This window comes from Pleurodeles waltl, chromosome 7 (assembly GCF_031143425.1).
Source record: "Pleurodeles waltl isolate 20211129_DDA chromosome 7, aPleWal1.hap1.20221129, whole genome shotgun sequence".
NCBI lineage: Eukaryota > Metazoa > Chordata > Amphibia > Caudata > Salamandridae > Pleurodeles > Pleurodeles waltl.
This window is the reverse complement of record NC_090446.1, coordinates 1,550,477,076-1,550,496,171: the sequence shown is the minus strand read 5'-3', so window position 1 is coordinate 1,550,496,171 and position 19,096 is coordinate 1,550,477,076. Positions and strand designations below refer to the sequence as shown.

The 19,096-nt window shown below is 47.8% G+C and overlaps 1 protein-coding gene across 1 annotated transcript in view; it reads right to left on the bottom strand.

Moving 5' to 3' along the window:
• Nucleotides 1-19,096, bottom strand: part of TOMM40 (translocase of outer mitochondrial membrane 40) — a 42,271-nt gene that overhangs the window by 9,147 nt on the left and 14,028 nt on the right. The window contains exons 5-9 of the mRNA XM_069201460.1: nucleotides 18,169-18,270; nucleotides 17,939-18,044; nucleotides 11,848-11,970; nucleotides 10,069-10,145; nucleotides 2,390-2,492 (exon numbers count right to left, since the gene is read on the bottom strand). Coding sequence (XP_069057561.1) covers nucleotides 2,390-2,492; nucleotides 10,069-10,145; nucleotides 11,848-11,970; nucleotides 17,939-18,044; nucleotides 18,169-18,270 — 511 coding nt within the window. The remainder of the gene's footprint in view (nucleotides 1-2,389; nucleotides 2,493-10,068; nucleotides 10,146-11,847; nucleotides 11,971-17,938; nucleotides 18,045-18,168; nucleotides 18,271-19,096) is intronic.

Here is a 19,096-nt window from a genome sequence, read left to right as displayed (position 1 = left end):
CAGCAGCACCTCTGTTTCCAAGATGGCAGAGGTTTGGAGCACACTGGAGGACTCTGGACACCTCCCAGGGGAGGTGCAGGTCAGGGGAGTGGTCACTCCCCTTTCCTTTGTCCAGTTTCGTGCCAGAGCAGGGCTAAGGGGTCCCCTGAACCGGTGTAGACTGGCTTATGCAGAATTGGGCACATCTGTGCCCAACAAAGCATTTCCAGAGGCTGGGGGAGGCTACTCCTCCCCTGCCTTCACACCATTTTCCAAAGGGAGAGGGTGTCACACCCTCTCTCAGAGGAAGTTCTTTGTTCTGCCATCCTGGGCCAGGCCTGGCTGGACCCCAGGAGGGCAGATGCCTGTCTGTGGGGTTGGCAGCAGCTGCAGTGAAACCCCAGGAAGGGCAGTTTGGCAGTACCAGGGTCTGTGCTACAGACCACTGGGATCATGGAATTGTGCCAACAATGCCAGGATGGCATAGAGGGGGCAATTCCATGATCTTAGACATGTTACATGGCCATATTCGGAGTTACCCTTGTGAAGCTACATATAGGTAGTGACCTATATGTAGTGCACGCGTGTAAGGGTGTCCCCGCACTCACAAAGTTCAGGGAATTGGCCCTGAACAATGTGGGGGCACCTTGGCTAGTGCCAGGGTGCCCTCACACTAAGTAACTTTGCACCTAACCTTTACCAGGTAAAGGTTAGACATATAGGTGACTTATAAGTTACTTAAGTGCAGTGTAAAATGGCTGTGAAATAACGTGGACGTTATTTCACTCAGGCTGCAGTGGCAGGCCTGTGTAAGAATTGTCAGAGCTCCCTATGGGTGGCAAAAGAAATGCTGCAGCCCATAGGGATCTCCTGGAACCCCAATACCCTGGGTACCTCAGTACCATATACTAGGGAATTATAAGGGTGTTGCAGTAAGCCAATGTAAATTGGTAAAAATGGTCACTAGCCTGTTAGTGACAATTTGGAAAGAAATGAGAGAGCATAACCACTGAGGTTCTGGTTAGCAGAGCCTCAGTGAGACAGTTAGGCACTACACAGGGAACACACACATATAGGCCACAAACTTATGAGCACTGGGGTCCTGACTAGCAGGGTCCCAGTGACACATAACAAACATACTGAAAACATAGGGTTTTCACTATGAGCACTGGGCCCTGGCTAGCAGGATCCCAGTGAGACAGTGAAAACACCCTGGCATACACTCACAAAACAGGCCAAAAGTGGGGGTAACAAGGCTAGAAAGAGGCTACTTTCTCACATGTGTGAGTACTGTGTGACTACAGGGGTATTGCATGAGCTTTGCATGTCTCCTAGTTGAGCCTAAGCTGCTCTGCTACAGCTACCCCTAGACAGCCTGGCTTCTAGACACCAACTACATTTCACTAATAAGGGATACCTGGTATAAGGTGTAAGTACCATAGGTACCCACCACACACCAGGCCAGCTTCCTACAGGAGGACCTACCATAGGGATGACTTAGTGACCTGTTGCAGGGACCTGTAGTGAAAGGGTGCATGCAGCTTTTCACTCAGGCTGCAATGGCAGCCTGCAGACACATTTTGCATGGGCTCCCACGGGCGGCATAATACATGCTGCAGCTCATCAGGAACCCCTGGTGCACCAATGCCATATGTACTTAAGTACTATAAATTGGAGCCTTACATGGGGTCACCAGTATGCCAATTGTGGGGTGTATTAACGTCCTAGACAACCAATCACTGGGGTCCTGGTCAGCAGGATCCCAGTCAAAACACACTGACAGCAGGCAAAAAGTGGGGGGTAACCATGCCAAAAAGAGGGTACTTTCCTACAACAGCGACCTATGGAAGTCTCAGTGGGAATAGCCTTGCTATTGATCTCACCAGGTTGGAGTCATATGAAGACGGCAGAAAGGTTGTACCAAGTGCCAACTCCCTGCCTGTGGAGTACTTTAAGCATGTGGATCTATAAAAAGTGTTGGAGAATACTCTATTGCTACAACACTACCTTGGGCATCAGTTCATTACTATGAAACCACCTGGTACCAGTGCGTTACTGCAACACCCGCTTGGGTACCAGTGCGTTACTGCAACACCCCCTTGGCTATCAGTCCATTGCTACACCACCCCCTTTGGTACCAGTTCATTATTAAATCCCCCCGTGGGTACCAGTCCATTCGTACAACACTCCCTTGGAGATGTTAGTCCATTACTACAACACCCCCTTGGGTAGCAATCCATTTTCTAATCCCCAGTACTGCAGTAACTCTTACAGGTATCAATCTCAATAATATATCGCCTCCTGCCTGATCAGTCTCATGTAGTGCCTTCAAGCCAGAAAATGTATAAACCAGCGATTTTTGGGAGGGGCAGAGTGGTAGGGCGGGGCAGAGCGGGGCGGTAGGGCATACCTTTAAAGAGCAAGTTGGCCTTCGGTAGATCCAGCTGGTACCCAAACGAGACACTTGTGTCCTGCATCCGCGTGCTGCCTTCAAACTCGACACCGACCTGCAGCTGAAGGAGAGAAGACAGAACATAAGATTCCCACTGAGAAAGGGCATGAGTCGGCCATCACTACAGGAGAGAGTAGGTGAAAGCAGACATTCAGGATGAACCTACGGGTTAGGGGAGGTAAAAGACGGCATGGAGACTAACAGACTCACATGTATCAAAGCGAACAGTAGCATCTCAATGCGCGGAGGACACTTCTCCCCCAAAATGGGGAAAATGTGCAGTTTGGAGAAAAAAAAACAACAACAACAACAACAACACGTCTTTTCAATCAGTTTGGGAATCCTGCAGTCAAGTTACAAAGATTATATGCAACTGTAAAAGGCTAGTGCTCTGGAGAGTCCTATTAAAATAGGAGTACCTCCCTTCATTCAAGGGATCTCCCTCTGGTCCCCTTCATATAAGGGCACCCCAAGATTCAAGCGACCCGATCCATTTAAACTGTGTTCTCAGAGCGTGTTACTGAGAGGCGCGAGCTCTCCTGTCCCCAGCTGGATCTGGAAGTCTGTACCGACGGATGTATAGTCGCTGCTCTTCAGATTCACGCCTATTCCTACCACAGAGTAAGCATCACCTTGTGCAACCTGTTCAGCTTCCAACAGTCTGCACAGTAGACAGTGGACCTAAGTGCGTAGGTACTGAAGTATCAGACAGGAGCAGTCCCTGCTGGATGGAGTAATGGCACTTCACTGCCTTATACTAGGCCAAGCCCCCCTCTATCCATGCACTGTAAAAAATGCAGAAGTTCATGATAACGGTAGAGGTTTCTTGTTGTAAGATATCTTCAGCAAAACAGATCTCATGGCTTTTTTCTACATTCTTCCAAAGATATATATATATTTTTTTTTAATCAGACCCCTAGATCACGGCACCTCTTCACACCCGAGCTTATGAAGAGAGAACCAGTTATCCATTGAAATACATGACAACACACATCAAGTAGGTGAGCACTAAATTAAGGTCCTAACGCAGCATAATAAGTGGAGTTGGAAGAACATAGTCCAGCCCTTCAAAAATAAATGCATCATAACAGGGGACTTGAAGTGGGGCGGCTGGTCAGGTAAACATAAGAAGGCTAAAAGATAAAAACGTCACTATTGCAGGGCAAGGGACAGAACAGGAGAACATCTGATGACTGTACGTTTGGGAACAAGCACCAGTAAACAAACTTTTCCCAGCTTCCAGCATAGATCAGTTTGGTGGATGGACGCCTAATTGCCAATGTAAAGCCAAGCACTTAGTGCGGGAGATCAAAAGCCATCAACTGTTGTTGCTCAATCTCCACGCCGGGGTGGGGGGGGCATCTTGGGCTCAATATCACTTGATATTTTTCAGTACCCTAGGAAGGAGACAGAAAGGCGGGAAGACATACAGGATTCCCGAACTCCAGCGCAGTTCAGTGGCATCTCTGAGGAAGGACTGCCTTGGGAATTCCAATGCGCAAAACTCTACACACTGCATATTCTTTATGGTGGCGAATATACTGAACCAGTGATCTCCCCATTATTGACAGACTTCCCCTGCCACCCCAGAGTGCAGCAGACATTTGGGGGTGGCTAGGCAACGCCGGCTGAATTCGTCCGCGCTGGCGTTTAAAGATCCTACTAAGTGCTGTGCAGTCAGAGATGCCCTGAACATTCATCCACTTATCAGCCATCCCAAACGCTGGGCCTCCTTGCACAAAGCCCACAACCCCATCCATCCTGCTTGCTGCAATAGCACAATGGCAGGTGTGTTATCGGTGAGAATCTGCACTCATTTAGTATCAAGCTAATCCCTTTCAGTTCTACCAGGTTAATAGCAAAGTGAGCTTCTGCCAGACACCAGAGTCCTCCAATATCCACCTCTCCCAGATCAACTCTCCCACCATGCAGCAACGCATCCTTCACAATCGTTAGCTATGGGTGCAGTAAGGAGGGGTCTGGTGCGGTTTCAAGCTCACTCGTGCAGCCACCACTTGATATATTTCAGTCTCCTTCGACACCTGGGTGAACGCTAATAAGTCAGTGTGAGAAAGAAGATCATTAGTTAACGCGGATGGTACTCCTGCTAAAGCAATCAAGGCACTATTCCTTACTAGGGCCAGTGAGGTCCCAATAACTTAAACCTGAACTCTACCCTTACTGGCTGTAGCACAGGAAATGCATGCCTAACCTAGGAGAAATGTGTTACGCATTTACCAGTACCAAAACAGCTAGAAAGTAGAAAACCCAACACAACAAAAAAAATCAAATTTATAACAAGCATTTGCAATGCAATAGGTCTCACATTTGAGCTATTGGCATTGTAAACGATTAACTGGAATTCTTTGGCCACATAAATTGGTCAACCCTGTTGCATAATTGATTCTCTCTGCCACATAATTCCAGTTGCCCTGCACATAACTAAAGCACTTCCATTTACCTTCTCCCTCTATGGCAGCAAAAAATGCAAAGATTGCCATGGTTTATTATACTTTTATTAACACCTGTTTCTATGGCGATTCCATGTTTCTCAGCAGACAGCCATACCACAGTAGATTCTGCGTCCCGCAATTACAAATAACCACGGTATAACTTCAAGTGCCAAACACAGTAGCATCTATGGTCTATTTCTTTTTCATTTTACTTTAAATCCAGGAAGCACTATTCCTGCAGGAACTGTTGAATGGCTCAGTTTTATTGGGTATGAGCTTAAGGACATTCAATAATAAAAGTACTTCCATTAGAAACTTTATTTATTTGCTCAAGTTAATAGAATATTAAATTCAGTGAAAAATTAAATAGAAAAATAATGCCCAAGATTCCTAAACTCCTTGTTAAATGTAAATTCTTTTTTTTTTTTTTTAAATTACCCTTATTTTTTACACCAGGGAGTCAAACATTTTTGGACCAAAACTGAGTTATTCTAGCAAATTCCTTCTTGTGTATTAAGTAAATATGTAGGTGAATTCCTTTTCAACAGTCAGCTTGGACACATACTTTTAAAAACACCAAGACAAACATCACAACATATAACAGGAAAACTGCGTACTGCTCATACGATTACTGCTGTTTCACATGGTGAACCAATTCGCCCTCACTCTCAACTGTGAAAGTCCATCGAACCGAGTTTTGTAGTCTACTTGTCTTTTCAAACACCATCTTAGATGACCCCCCTCCTCAGGCGGATGTATGTAATATTGGGAAGCAACACCATGTCGCGTGACGCAGAGTTACAATCCAGAATAGGTGGAAAAACCAAACAATTCAGAACTGCACCACACAAGCGGGTGTGCTTCTTCATACAAACTAGTGCCCTGAAACTTCATATCACACTGGACACTACACATGTGTAAGGAAATGCCTCCTTGACATGGTTAGATGAGTCACCCCTCTAGCAGGCCTTACAGCCCTAAGGCAGGGTGCACTATACCATAGGTGAGGGCACCAGTGCATGATCATTGTGCCCCTACAGTGTCTAAGCCAAACCTTAGACATTGTAAGTGCAGGGTAGCCATAAGAGTATATGGTCTGGGAGTCTGTCATACACGAACTCCACAGCACCATAATGGCTACACTGAAACCTGGGAAGTTTGGTATCAAACTTCTCAGCACAATAAATGCACACTGATGCCAGTGTACATTTTATTGTAAAATACACCCCAGAGGGCACCTTAGAGGTGCCCCCTGAAACCTTAACCAACTACCTGTGTAGGCTGACTGGTTCTAGCAGCCTGCTACACTCGAGACTCTGTGGCTAGTAACAAAGCCTGTACTGGGTGGAGGTGCTTCTCACCTCCCCCTGCAGGAACTGTAACACCTGGCAGTGAGCCTCAAAGGCTCACCCCCTTTGTTCCAGCCCCACAGGGCATTCCAGCTAGTGGAGTTGCCCGCCCCCTCCGGCCACGGCCCCACTTTTGGCGGCAAGGCCGGAAGAGATAATGAGAAAAACAAGGAGTCACTGGCCAGTCAGGACAACCCCTAAGGTGTCCTGAGCTGAGGTGACTCTGACTTTTAGAAATCCTCCATCTTGCAGATGGAGGATTCCCCCAATAGGATTAGGGATGTGCCCCCCTCCCCTCAGGAAGGAGGCACAAAGAGGGTGTAGCCACCATCAGGGCCAGTAGCCATTGCCATTTACAAAAATGCACCAATAAAAAGGAAGCATTTAAGACAATCACAACAAAGAACTAATGGCAAGAGTGGGCGTGGTTAAGTGGCCATAGATAGCATACAACATGTCACAGACAGTGCTATACGCTGCCTAGGCTCAACCTAAAAATATACAATATTTTAATGAACAAACGGACACCACAATGCCAAAATCTGACAGAACAGGAGATATGATTTTCAGCGTTTTAAATATTTCTAGCACTAACCAGCACAACCACCTAAAGGTACTTTATTTTTATGACAATATGCCAAAAGTAGCTCAGTGAGTACCCTCAGTATGAGGATAAGTTGTATACACAAGATATATGTACACACACCAAAATTAGGTAAGTAATAGCAAGAAAAGTAATGCAAACAGTGTAGAACTACAATAGATTGCAATAGGAGCACATAGGTATAGGGGCAACACAAACCATATACTCCAAAAGTGGAATGCGAACCACGAATGGACCCCAAACCTATGTGAGCTTGTAGAGGGTCGCTGGGACTGTAAGAAAACAGTGAGGGTCACCTGCTGGCACTGGCCACTCAGAGCAGTCCAGTGTGCCCCCAACACCTCTGTTTCCAAGATGGCAGAGGTCTGGGACACACTGGAGGAGCTCTGGGCACCACCCCTGGGGTGGTGATGGACAGGAGAGTGGTCACTCCCCTTGCCTTTGTCCAGTTTCACGCCAGAGCAGGGCTGGGGGATCCCTGAACCGGTGTAGATTGGCTTATGCAGAGATGGGCACCATCTGTGCCCATCAAAGCATTTCCAGAGGCTGGGGGAGGCTACTCCTCCCCTGCCTTCACACCTATTTCCAAAGGGAGAGGGTGTTACACCCTCTCTCAGAGGAAATCCTTTGTTCTGCCTTCCTGGGCCAGGGCTGCCTGGACCCCAGGAGGGCAGAAACCTGTCTGAGGGGTTGGCAGCAGCTGCAGTGGAGACCACAGAAAGGCAGTTTGGCAGTACCCTGGTACTGTGCTAGAGACCCGGGGGATCATGGAATTGTCCCCCCAATGCCAGAATGGCATTGGGGGTGACAATTCCATGATCTTAGACATGTTACATGGCCATGTTCGGAGTTACCATTGTGACGCTATACATAGGTAGTGACCTATGTATAATGCACGCGTGAAATGGTGTCCCCGCACTCACAAAGTCCGGGGAATTTGCCCTGAACAATGTGGGGGCACCTTGGCTAGTGCCAGGGTGCCCTCACACTAAGTAACTTTGCACCCAACCTTCACCAGGTGAAGGTTAGACATATAGGTGACTTATAAGTTACTTACGTGCAGTGGTAAATGGCTGTGAAATAACGTGGACGTTATTTCACTCAGGCTGCAGTGGCAGGCCTGTGTAATAATTGTCAGAGCTCCATATGGGTGGCAAAAGAAATGCTGCAGCCCATAGGGATCTCCTGGAACCCCAATACCCTGGGTACCTCAGTACCATATACTAGGGAATTATAAGGGTGTTCCAGTATGCCAATGTAAATTGGTGAAAGTGGTCACTAGCCTGTTAGTGACAATTTGGAAAGAAATGAGAGAGCATAACCACTGAGGATCTGGTTAGCAGAGCCTCAGTGAGACAGTTAGGCACCACACAGGGAACACATACATATAGGGCACAAACTTATGAGCACTGGGGTCCTGCCTAGCAGGGTCCCAGTGACACATAACAAACATACTGACAACATAGGGTTTTCACTATGAGCACTGGGCCCTTGCTAGCAAGATCCCAGTGAGACAGTGAAAACACCCTGACATATACTCACAAACAGGCCAAAAGTGGGGGTAACAAGGCTAGAAAAAGGCTACTTTCTCACAAGGAGGGTGGAGCCATCCTCAGGGACAGTAGCTCTGGCTACTGTCCTCCAGCCCTAAACACACCCCTAAATTTAGTATTTAGGGGTGACCCTGAACCCAGGAAAACAGATTTCCTGATGACCTATAGAACAAGAAGGACTGCTGACCTGAAAACCACTCAGAGACGACAACTGACTTGGCCCCATCCTTACCAGCCTGTCTCCAGACAAAGAACCGGCAACAGCAACGCATCCAGCGGGACCAGCAACCTCTGCTGACTCAGAGGACTGCCCTGCAACCCAAAGGACCAAGAAACTCCCATGGACAGCGGGTCTGTCCAAACAAGGAAGAAACCTTCTTTAAATGGACTCCAGCCTCACTCCTGAAGTGTGAGACCCTAACACACTGCACCTGACGTCCCTGGCTCGTGTCCAGAGAAACTAACACTGCAGTGAGGTCCCTGAGGCAACTCCCACGATGAGGCCACCCTGAAACGACCTCCCTGCACCTCCATGGTGAAGCCTGCAGAGAGAATCCAAAGGCTCCCTCTGACCGTGACTGCCCAGTAACAAAAAACAGACGCCTGGAAGAAGCACTGCACCCGCAGCCCCCCAGGCCAGAGATGAACCAACTACCAGTGCAGGAGTGACCAGCTGACAGCCATCATCTTTGCCCAGTCGGTGGCTGGCCCGAGAAGCCCCGCTGTACCCTGCCTGCATCACCAGAGTGACCCCTGGGTCCCTCCACTGATTTCTACTCAAAACCAGACACCTACTTTGCACACTGCACCCGGCCATCCCTGTGCCGCTGAGGGTTTATTTTGTGTGCCTGTTTGGGACCCGAACCCCCAGTGCTCTACAAACCTCCCCCATCCCCCCCTGGTCGTCTCCACGAGGACGCAGGTACTTAGCTGCTACCAGACTGGAACCGGAGCACCCCTAGTCTCCATAGGCACCTATGTTATTTGGGCCCCACCCAACGGTGGGCTGCCTATGCCCTGGAGACTTAACTTGTAAGCGCTTTACTTACCTGCTAAACTAACTTGTACTTACCTCCCCCGGGAACTGTTGAATTTTGCAGTGTCCACTTTTAAAATAGCTTATTGACAAAACTGTGTACCTTACTGTTTTCATTCAAAGTTCTATATTTACCTCTGCCAAGTACCTTACAATGTATGTATTTACTTGAATTCTGATGTACTCCGACAGTAACTTTATTATCCTTGTGTCTAGCAAGAAGGTGGCATTTTCATTCTTTGGGTGGTTTCATTTACTGTCGGCACCGTGGACCTCTGGAGTTAAGGCTCAGAGGCTGTGAAGCTTCATTCCCATATTTTAAAGATGGAAAACATTTGTAATGCATATATAGGGCTCCTATGTTCATTTATTGTGGCTTCATAACAAAACCGTTTCAAGTCACTTAGTAGAACGTCTCCGCAGAAGGCAACAGAACGTGCGAAGGCTGCCCACGGCCACTAGTTACAGGAGTTTACTTTATAATATTAATTTACTTTGTTTATTGTTGTTTGTAGAACTTGGCCAACAGTTGTCACACTTTTTGCCATTTCATTAGCGGGTAATTTACTTCCAATGACACTGTTCAATCTTAGGCTCAGTAGTCCAACCCACAACAGGATTCCTGCTGTGCTGACCGCTTACCTGCTCATTTGCTTTGTGGTAGTAGGTAGCGTGCACACCGGCCTGCCCTAACGTCAGGGTCGCGATCCAGTTAGGAGCTGCAAGCAAGAAGGGAAAGATCAGACATGGGATGAGCAGGAATATCAGGCAGAAATATTTGTGCATTCTTTTACCAATAATTGTTAAACAGGATCCATAAGGTAGACGGTTACAGTGGGCTTTAGGTTCAGCAGTACGGAAGTACAGTGCTTGGAAACAAAGGGCATCACCATTCCAAGGTCTATCTCAATACCGGTCATCATCGGATGCGGTGCCCTCCAGCAGCCTCCGGAGAGCTCCCACCCCCAGGCAGCATGTGCTTCGACAGTGGAATCAGGGTGGGGGAAGCTCACGGAACAGGGCCATAACTACAAGAATGACCCACGCGGTACTTCAGACCTACAAGCACATGGAATATTCTGGTATCCCGACAACCTGGAGCACTTCCAGAGGTGGTCACAGCCAGGAGATGCCACTGTGCTGATAAGGTTTACTTTTGAACTTTTCTTTTTTTAATGATTGACATCTACTCATTGCCATGGGCAGACCCTTCTAGATCTTCTTGCTGTCTCCCGGAACTGGAAACCCAACAGGAACTAACGAGCACTGTATCGGTCCACGACACGCTTAATTGTACTCTGGTAAATACACCCGACCAGGTGAATACACAAGACAGACAGGTCAAAGCAAAGCCATAATGCAAGTCATTCACTAATGTGTCCTACCGGCTTCCTTTTTCGTACACGTTGTTGCACTCTCTGCATGGTATAGTGTGCAAGGTCCGGGTTTGATATATACTAGAATTGTACACAGCCATAAACAACAGACACTACACACAGATGAATATTGCCAGGTAGGTCAGTGCTGACAACACAGCCAACAGGAAGGAGGGCAAGAAGCAACACAGGAAGGAAGGGAAGTAACAAGAGACAACGAAGGGTGGGAAGGGAAAAGAAAGGCAGAGGGTCGGCAGGGAAAGAAGAAAAATGTACAACGGGGAGGGGGTGTAATGAAAAAAAGAATCAAGGACAACAGCGGTGGAAGGCTGAAGAAGCAACACAAACAAGGGGAGGCGGATGAACAGAAGCAACATGGGGTTAGGAGGGGGAGAAGCAACAGACATGCTCTCTAAAACAAAAATATATATTCTAGAAATATAATTATAAAAAGAATGGCAGAAGTGGGAGGATAGGGGGCAATGTAGGAGTGAATGGGGAAAGGTTGGGAGAAAGCAATGGGGAGTGGGTGTGGGCACGAGACCAAGAGCAATACAGGGTGGGGAAAAATAGGACAAAATACAATTTAAAAAAAATTAAAAAAAGAGCGCAGGGATGTCAGGAGAGAAGTGCTTAGGAGAGCGAGAAAGCAGCCATGGTAGAAAGAGCACACAGTGTGGGGTGTCAGCTACTATTGGGTTTGAGGCAGAAGAGGGTGACAGCAAGAAAACAGAAGCATTCTGGTGAAATGTGCAACCCAAAAGAAAAAAGTCCTTCCCTTAATGGGAGTAGTGGAAGGACACACATAAGCCAGTCCCGAGGATGGAAGAGAAGCTCGTCATCAGGATGGAGCGAGGAACATTCTTATTTCTAGCGAGGGACTGCTAAACTGGGAGACAGGCAGGAAACTCAGAACTTTGACAGAGTGCACAGGAGAGTTTTGGTTCCATGAAAGAGTTAAAAAGCCTCACTACAAGAGGCAGAGAAGAATATGGCTAGTGCCAGGGGAAGAGCGCGGCAGCTCAACGAAAGGAGGACTTCATACCTGTATACTTTCCTGCTAGGGACATGACGGTACCTTCCTCTCCGGGGCGACGATGATAGACCAGTTCCCCTCCAAGAGCCAGGTTGGGTGTGATACTCTGCAAATAGTGTGCTACGACGATACCTGCCAAAGAAACAGAACGTCAAGATGGTCTCCTATGGCAGCAGAGATGTAACAGAGCGTTCTCAAAGAGGGCATCACGCAGAGGTAAATAATGAAATGGTACTTAATTGGTTTGCAAAATGAAGGCTTTCTTAATTTGTGTACTGTGTATCATTCAAACTTTCTGTATTTTGCTCTGGAATAAAAATCGGTCTTTGTTTTAGGTGGACGTCGTCAAACATTTGGGTCTCCTCACTACTTTGTCTTTATAGGTTTGAGAAAAACGGTACCTGGACTGCAGTGCTCAGAGCTCGCTCGCTCACCTGGAGGAAGGATGTGATACTACTAGGAAGGCCATCTTCACAGTCCATATTTGCAGCCCTGCGCTGTGCATGGGTCCAAAAGGTGCTTTCATGCGTTGGGTTATCGTCAGGGTTACATTTTACATAGGGGTGGGCCCTGCTCTGGGCAGTACCAGTCTCTTTGCTCTTTCTACGAACCTTTTGGCATCCGAGGTTTGGGAAAACCTCCTTCCGCCTTCTCTGTGTTTTCAGATGTTCCTTTAGAGAGGCCTAGGAGAGCCCTGTGTCTGCTAGATGCATGTTAAATATTTTTGGAACCCTGGCATCCTCTATCCAGGTCCTGGGATCTATTTCTTTGGTGCACCCCCGTCTGAATCTGTTCCTGTAAGGAAATGCCCCCTTGGCATGGTTACCCCCTGACTTTTTGCCTTTGCTGATGCTATGTTTTGAATTGAAAGTGTGCGGAGGCCTGCTAACCAGGCCCCAGCACCAGTGTTCTTTCCCTAACCTGTACTTTTGTTTACACAATTGGCACACCCTGGCATCCAGGTAAGTCCCTTGTAACTGGTACCCCTGGTACCGAGGGCCCTGATGCCAGGGAAGGTCTCTAAGGGCTGCAGCATATCTTATGCCACCCTGGGGACCCCTCACTCAGCACAGACACACTGCTTGCCAGCTTGTATGTGCTAGTGGGGCTAAAATGACTAAGTCGACATGGCACTCCCCTTCAGGTGCCATGCCAACCTCACACTGCCTATAGGTATAGATAAGTCACCCCTCTAGCAGGCCTTACAGCCCTAAGGCAGGGTGCACTACACCACAGGTGAGGGCATAGGTGCATGAGCACTATGCCCCTACAGTGTCTAAGCAAAACCTTAGACATTGTAAGTGCAGGGTAGCCATAAGAGTATATGGTCTGGGAGTCTGTCATGCACGAACTCCACAGCACCATAATGGCTACACTGAAAAGTGTGAAGTTTGGTATCAAACTTCTCAGCACAATAAATGCGCACTGATGCCAGTGTACATTTTATTGTAACATACACCCCAGAGGGCACCTTAGAGGCACCCCCTGAAACCTTAACCAACTATCCGTGTAGGCCGACTAGTTTTAGCAGCCTGCCACACACCAGACATGTTGCTGGCCACATGGTGAGAGTGTCTTTGTCACTCTGTGGCTAGTAAAGCCTGTACTGGGTGGAGGTGCTTCTCACCTCCCCCTGCAGGAACTGTAACACCTGGCAGTGAGCCTCAAAGGCTCACCCCCCTTTGTTTCAGCACCCCAGGGCACTCCAGCTAGTGGAGTTGCCCGCCCCCTCAGGCCACGGCCCCACTTTTGGCGGCAAGGCCGGAGGAGATAATGAGAAAAACAAGGAGGAGTCACTGGCCAGTCAGGACAGCCCCTAAGGTGTCCTGAGCTGAGGTGACTTTGACTTTTAGAAATCCTCCATCTTGCAGATGGAGGATTCCCCCAATAAGATTAGGGATGTGCCCCCCTCCCCTCAGGGAGGAGGCACAAAGAGGGTGTGGCCACCCTCAGGGCCAGTAGCCATTGGCTGCTAACCCCCCAGACCTAAACACACCCCTAAATTCAATATTTAGGGGCTCCCCAGAACCAAGGAACTCAGATTCCTGCAACCTAAGAAAAAGAGGACTGCTGAACTGAAAAACCTGCAGAGAAGACAGAGACACCAACTGCTTTGGCCCCAGCTCTACTGGCCTGTCTCCCCCCTTCTAAAGACACTGCTCCAGCGACACGTTCCCAGGGTCCAGCGACCTCTGAAGCCTCAGAGGACTGCCCTGCATCTAGAAGGACCAAGAACTCCAGAGGACAGCGGCTCTGTTCACCAAAGACTGCAACTTTGCAACAAAGAAGCAACTTTGAAACACACGTTTCCCGCCGGAAGCGTGAGACTTTGCACTCTGCACCCGACGCCCCCAGCTCGACTTGTGGAGAACAAACACCACAGGGAGGACTCCCCAGCGACTACGAGACCGTGAGTAGCCAGAGTTGACCCCCCTGACCGCGACGCCTGCAGAGGGAATCCTGAGGCTACCCCTGACCGCGACTGCCTGCTTCGAAGACCCAACGCCTGGTAAAGACTCTGCACCCGCAGCCCCCAGGACCTGAAGGATCCGACCTCCAGTGCAGGAGCGACCCCCAGGTGGCCCTCTCCCTTGCCCAGGTGGTGGCTCTAAGGGGAACCCTTGGACTCTGTGCATGCTATTTCTTACTTTGAAATAGTGCATACAGAGCCAACTTCCTACAGTTCCTCTTTCTGTTCTCCTATCAGGACTTCCAAGGTTCTTACTGGAGGTTCTAAGTGTTTGAACCAATGTCTTCAGGAGACGTCCTGCTAAACACAGTTTTTGGTTCCAGGTGAAACACCTGACCCCACCACCCCCGTGAATGGTAAGCATACCAGGTTGTGCCATCATTTAGCCCTGTGTTAGCTTCACAAGGTCAAAGAAACAAGGCTGTCAGGTCCATTGAAAGCAGTGAGGATGGGAGTCAAGGTTGTTGGTTTGCACTTATTCATCAGTAGGGGAACCCAAAGACTTTGGGGAAAAGCATCGGCAAACCTCCCTGTAAAATATCAATAAAGTATTCCTCAGCCACTGATGGGTATGGATCTGGATACAAAGCTTTGGCACTTTGCATTCTCCTGGGTTGCAAAAAGGTCTAAAGTTGGGGTCTCTCACCTTTAGAATATCCTGTCTACCACTTTCTGATCTAGCTCCGACTGAGGTAAGGCGTTCTGTCTCCTTCTGTGTCTTTGTATTCCTGGTAGACGGATTGTTTCTCTAGTTGGGTGCCTATGTACGGCCAAGGTCATATGTCTTCTGTTAGTTTGGATAACATCTGAGATCTTTGCCTCCCCTCCCCCTTGTTTGCGGAGGGAGAATATGGTGGCAGTGCTGTCTCTCTGAGCCTGCACTACCTTTGCTCTGACTGAAGTCTAGAGGTCCAGGAAAACTGTCCTGAGTTCCAACACATTTATGCGTTTTATTGCCTCATTCATGACTTCCAAATCCATACGTGAAGCATCCATGATACTGGCTGTTTGAAAGCTTTATCTATAGTGATGCTCCATCTCTCCACCACGGTTTATCCTGGTGTATTCTGTTGTCACAGCCACCAAATGCTCCCCCAGCTCCCTGTCGGCTGAGACCAGTTTCACCGCAAACACTCCCAAAGCTATGCATGAGATCACTTTAGATGTGCGCTATGCAGGGTGCCCTCATGCCCTTCAGCTTCCTCACTACCCTCACTGTTAGAGGTGACCCTTCAGTAAAGACAAACTTGTTCTGCTGCTGATCTCACTCCCTTCTCAACAGGGAAATCTTTCCCTTCTTTGGAATTTAGCGTTGCCCTCATGAAGGTCTTCTTTTCAGGTTCTGGGCATGACTTCTCCCCGCTGACTGAGAACCCTTTCTATACTGCCCTGGCATTATCTGAACATCTTTGCTTTTACCAGCCAATCAACTAGCGATGGATAAATATGGTTTCCTTTCCTCCAAAGATGTACCACTAGTGCTGCTGGGAAACTTGTGAACACTCAAGGACGACTATCTCCAACTGGGCAACACCGTGAACTGGTAATGTATGCGGCCTACGGCAAATCTCAGGAACCTTTTGTGTCGGTCATTTATTGGTACATAGGTGTGCATTCTTGAGGTCTATTGTAGCCATAGATAATACTCTCTTTGCAGGAGAAATGAGATGTCCTCTTGCAGAGTTGTCATTTGAAACTTTTGTGTTTTAATGAACATTGAGAGCACTGATGTTAAAGACAGGTCTGAGGGCCTTGCCTTACTTGGAGACCAGACAGAAGGGTGAGCAGACCCCTTGTCCCTTTCCTCTTTATGGGAATATTTTCTCCAGTAAATCTGCCACTTCCAGTCTGATGTTTAGCAGATCTACTTTGTTGTGTTTTCTTGACTTTGGCTTGAGGTTGGGCAGTAGTTGCAAGAGATCCACATAGCATCCATGCTGGATGATGCTGAGTGTCTAATGTGGTAGGTAATGGTCTGTTCCTTGAGAAATCCTCAGTTTCTCTCCCGTAGGAGTGTTGTGTAGCGGGACCTCTGGGTAGAAGTCTTTTGCTGCTGTGTCCAGCACCCCTTCCTCTTCCTTTGGTCCTTCTTTGAAAGGGAGGTCCGGGCATGTTGGGGTACAGCCATTTTGTTGAGATGCCTTGTCTAGGCTTACGAGGCATGAAATGATTGAAACATGTTACTGGCTGTGAATCTCCTTTTGTGAGTGCTCTCTTTCTTAGAGGAGAACCGCCTCTGAATTGTTCTCTGCATTTAAGAGCCTCCTAGTGACTTGGTGGCGTCATTATCGTTCTTCATTTCTGAATAGTCATTGAGAACCACTTCAAAGAAGCGCTCTCCGGTGAATAACATGGTTTACCACCGCGGCTGCTGCTTGAAGCCAGACACACACACATCCACCTGGAGCGTGGTTTCATGGGCGAGATGCCTGTTGGTCTTCAGACAGGAGCTTCTGATGCCCTTTCCCTCTTGGGCGATATCTTTTGCACTTTTCTGCTCCTGCGCAGGGAGTTGCTGTGGTAGGCTCTCCATTGCCTCTACTTGTGCTGTCCCTACCGGTTCAGGACAGCACTGGATTGGGCAAACCTCCACTGGCCGCTGGCGAATGTTCTATATTTCTACCGACAGGCCCACTGCTAGCCCTCTCTCAAGCACACCAACACTGCCCTGATGTAAGCTGGCATCGAGAAGAATGTGTCTATTGTTTCTACTCTACAAGTATCTGCCTGGACTGCGGCTGGCTCAATGAATGCTTCTCTCCCAAGGTCCAATACACAGGGCAGGAGTTGCCTTCTCCTTTGCGAGGGCAGCAGTTTTTCCAGGGGCAGGATGACTTTGGCCTGAGCTCATTCGATTTTAATACTGTATGTATCAGCAGCCTTTATTGCGATGCACTTTAAACAACGATGGCCCATGCCGGGAAGAATCTTGAGGAGCACGTGTGAACTCCCACATCAGATGAAACAGCACTGAAGTCCTCCCATCTTTTCTCAGGTATGCCTCCTTCAAAAAGTCCCTACTGATCGGGTTCTTCGTCAAATTCTTGCTTGTACTCAAGATCTTTGTTTTCTTCCACAGGTTCTGTATTCATCAGTAGTTCCAGTTCTTCGACCTCTGCTCGTTTTTCCTATGACTTCTGGAGAAGAATCCTGTATCCCTTCATGGATTTGCCTTACTTTTTTTTTTTTTTTTTTTATCTTCCCATAAGCCAGGCCCCGGGACATCTTTTCTGCTTTCAGACGTTGAGAGCCTACTGTTCAATGCCGATTGTCGAAGTTTTTAAGCTCTGAAAGCCCCATTTCACAGTATTCTTCGTGTAGATTGGATTCCCCTGTAGGGTTGAGGGCGGTTCAGGGTTTACTGCCTAAAGCTTTGCTGGGTTTGTATCAGAGGGGCTCTGTAGGAAGTTGGCTCTATATATACTATTTCAAAGTATATGACTGAAGGGATGGACAACTGGAAAAAAAGTTATGGACACAGCCCTGACAGCTGGTAACTTGCAGCACAGCAACATATATAATGCTATAAAGGAATGTTTTTAGACCTAAATAAAGTCACAAATAGGTTTCAAGAGAACAGAGTTACAAGCAGAAAAATCTCATGATTTCCATATCAGAAGGTGATCTCACCTGAGCCAACAAGAACGTCCGGGTTTCCCAACGTCACAGCCCCAGTGAAGTCCTGTCCCCGGTACTCAGCATCGACCTGCCAGTTCACAAACTTACTCTGCTGCGTCTAAAACAAGAATAAAAAGTAACAGATGGGTACTGGGGCTCATAGAAGAAACCCCACCCGCAGGGTCAAGTATGGCGAGTGCAAGGTCAGTCCGATGAAGCTGTCTGCAGCCTTGTGCACTGACCTGGAAGGCAATCTTTGATCGGATGCAACGGGTCAGTTGATGGATGATCTGTGCATTGAGACTGCCGCTGTTGTCCATATCGCCCACCAACACAGGGAATGCCTACAGGCACAAAACATCAGGCAGACAAGTCAATAGATAAGCTGACATTCAAACATGATCGCATGCATGCGTCTTCCAACCAGCTTTAACATACACCACAATACTGTGCAAATATAGTGTACTCCAACGCTGAAGCAGCCAGTAAGGGACGAGCACACAACACACACACTATCATACCTTGCGTATCATTAGAAACTGGTTTGTGAAAAGAAACAATCACAGATGCTTCTTTATTTAAAGTTTTCTAAAGCCCGAAGCAGGCCAATGTCAGACCACTTCACACAGATAAAAAAAAAAAAATTAACATCTATACTAAGTGCAGGTACAGAAAATGAAAATCACAAATGACCTTTAAACAAGGTTTGTTAGAGTGTATCTTAAGGTTGAGGAGAACTTCACGACTGTCACAGAAGGAAAGGATTTTTCAGCTCCTTAGCTTTGCTAATGGCTAAAAACAGAGACAGCAAGATAACATATCTTTATCTAAAACATGAACCAAATGTTTGGATTCAAAAAGCAGATACCTCTTGGACAGCACGAGACTACAGACCATACCCAATGAGCTGTGAGGCAGCAGAGGGCCCCCGACTCACCATATCAAGAACTCCCGACACCAGAACAAAGCCAACAGCAGAGTCTAAAGTTAAGCTCCAGCAGACAAAATGCATAACATAGATGTCATGGGAGCCCAGAGTACCAAAGACAGGACACAACTAAGCAACGGATTCCAGGCGAAGTAATACAAAGATGTCATGGGAGGCCATGGTACCACACTTATACCCAATTATAATGAGAGCCCAGGGTACACAAGCGACAGCATCCAAAT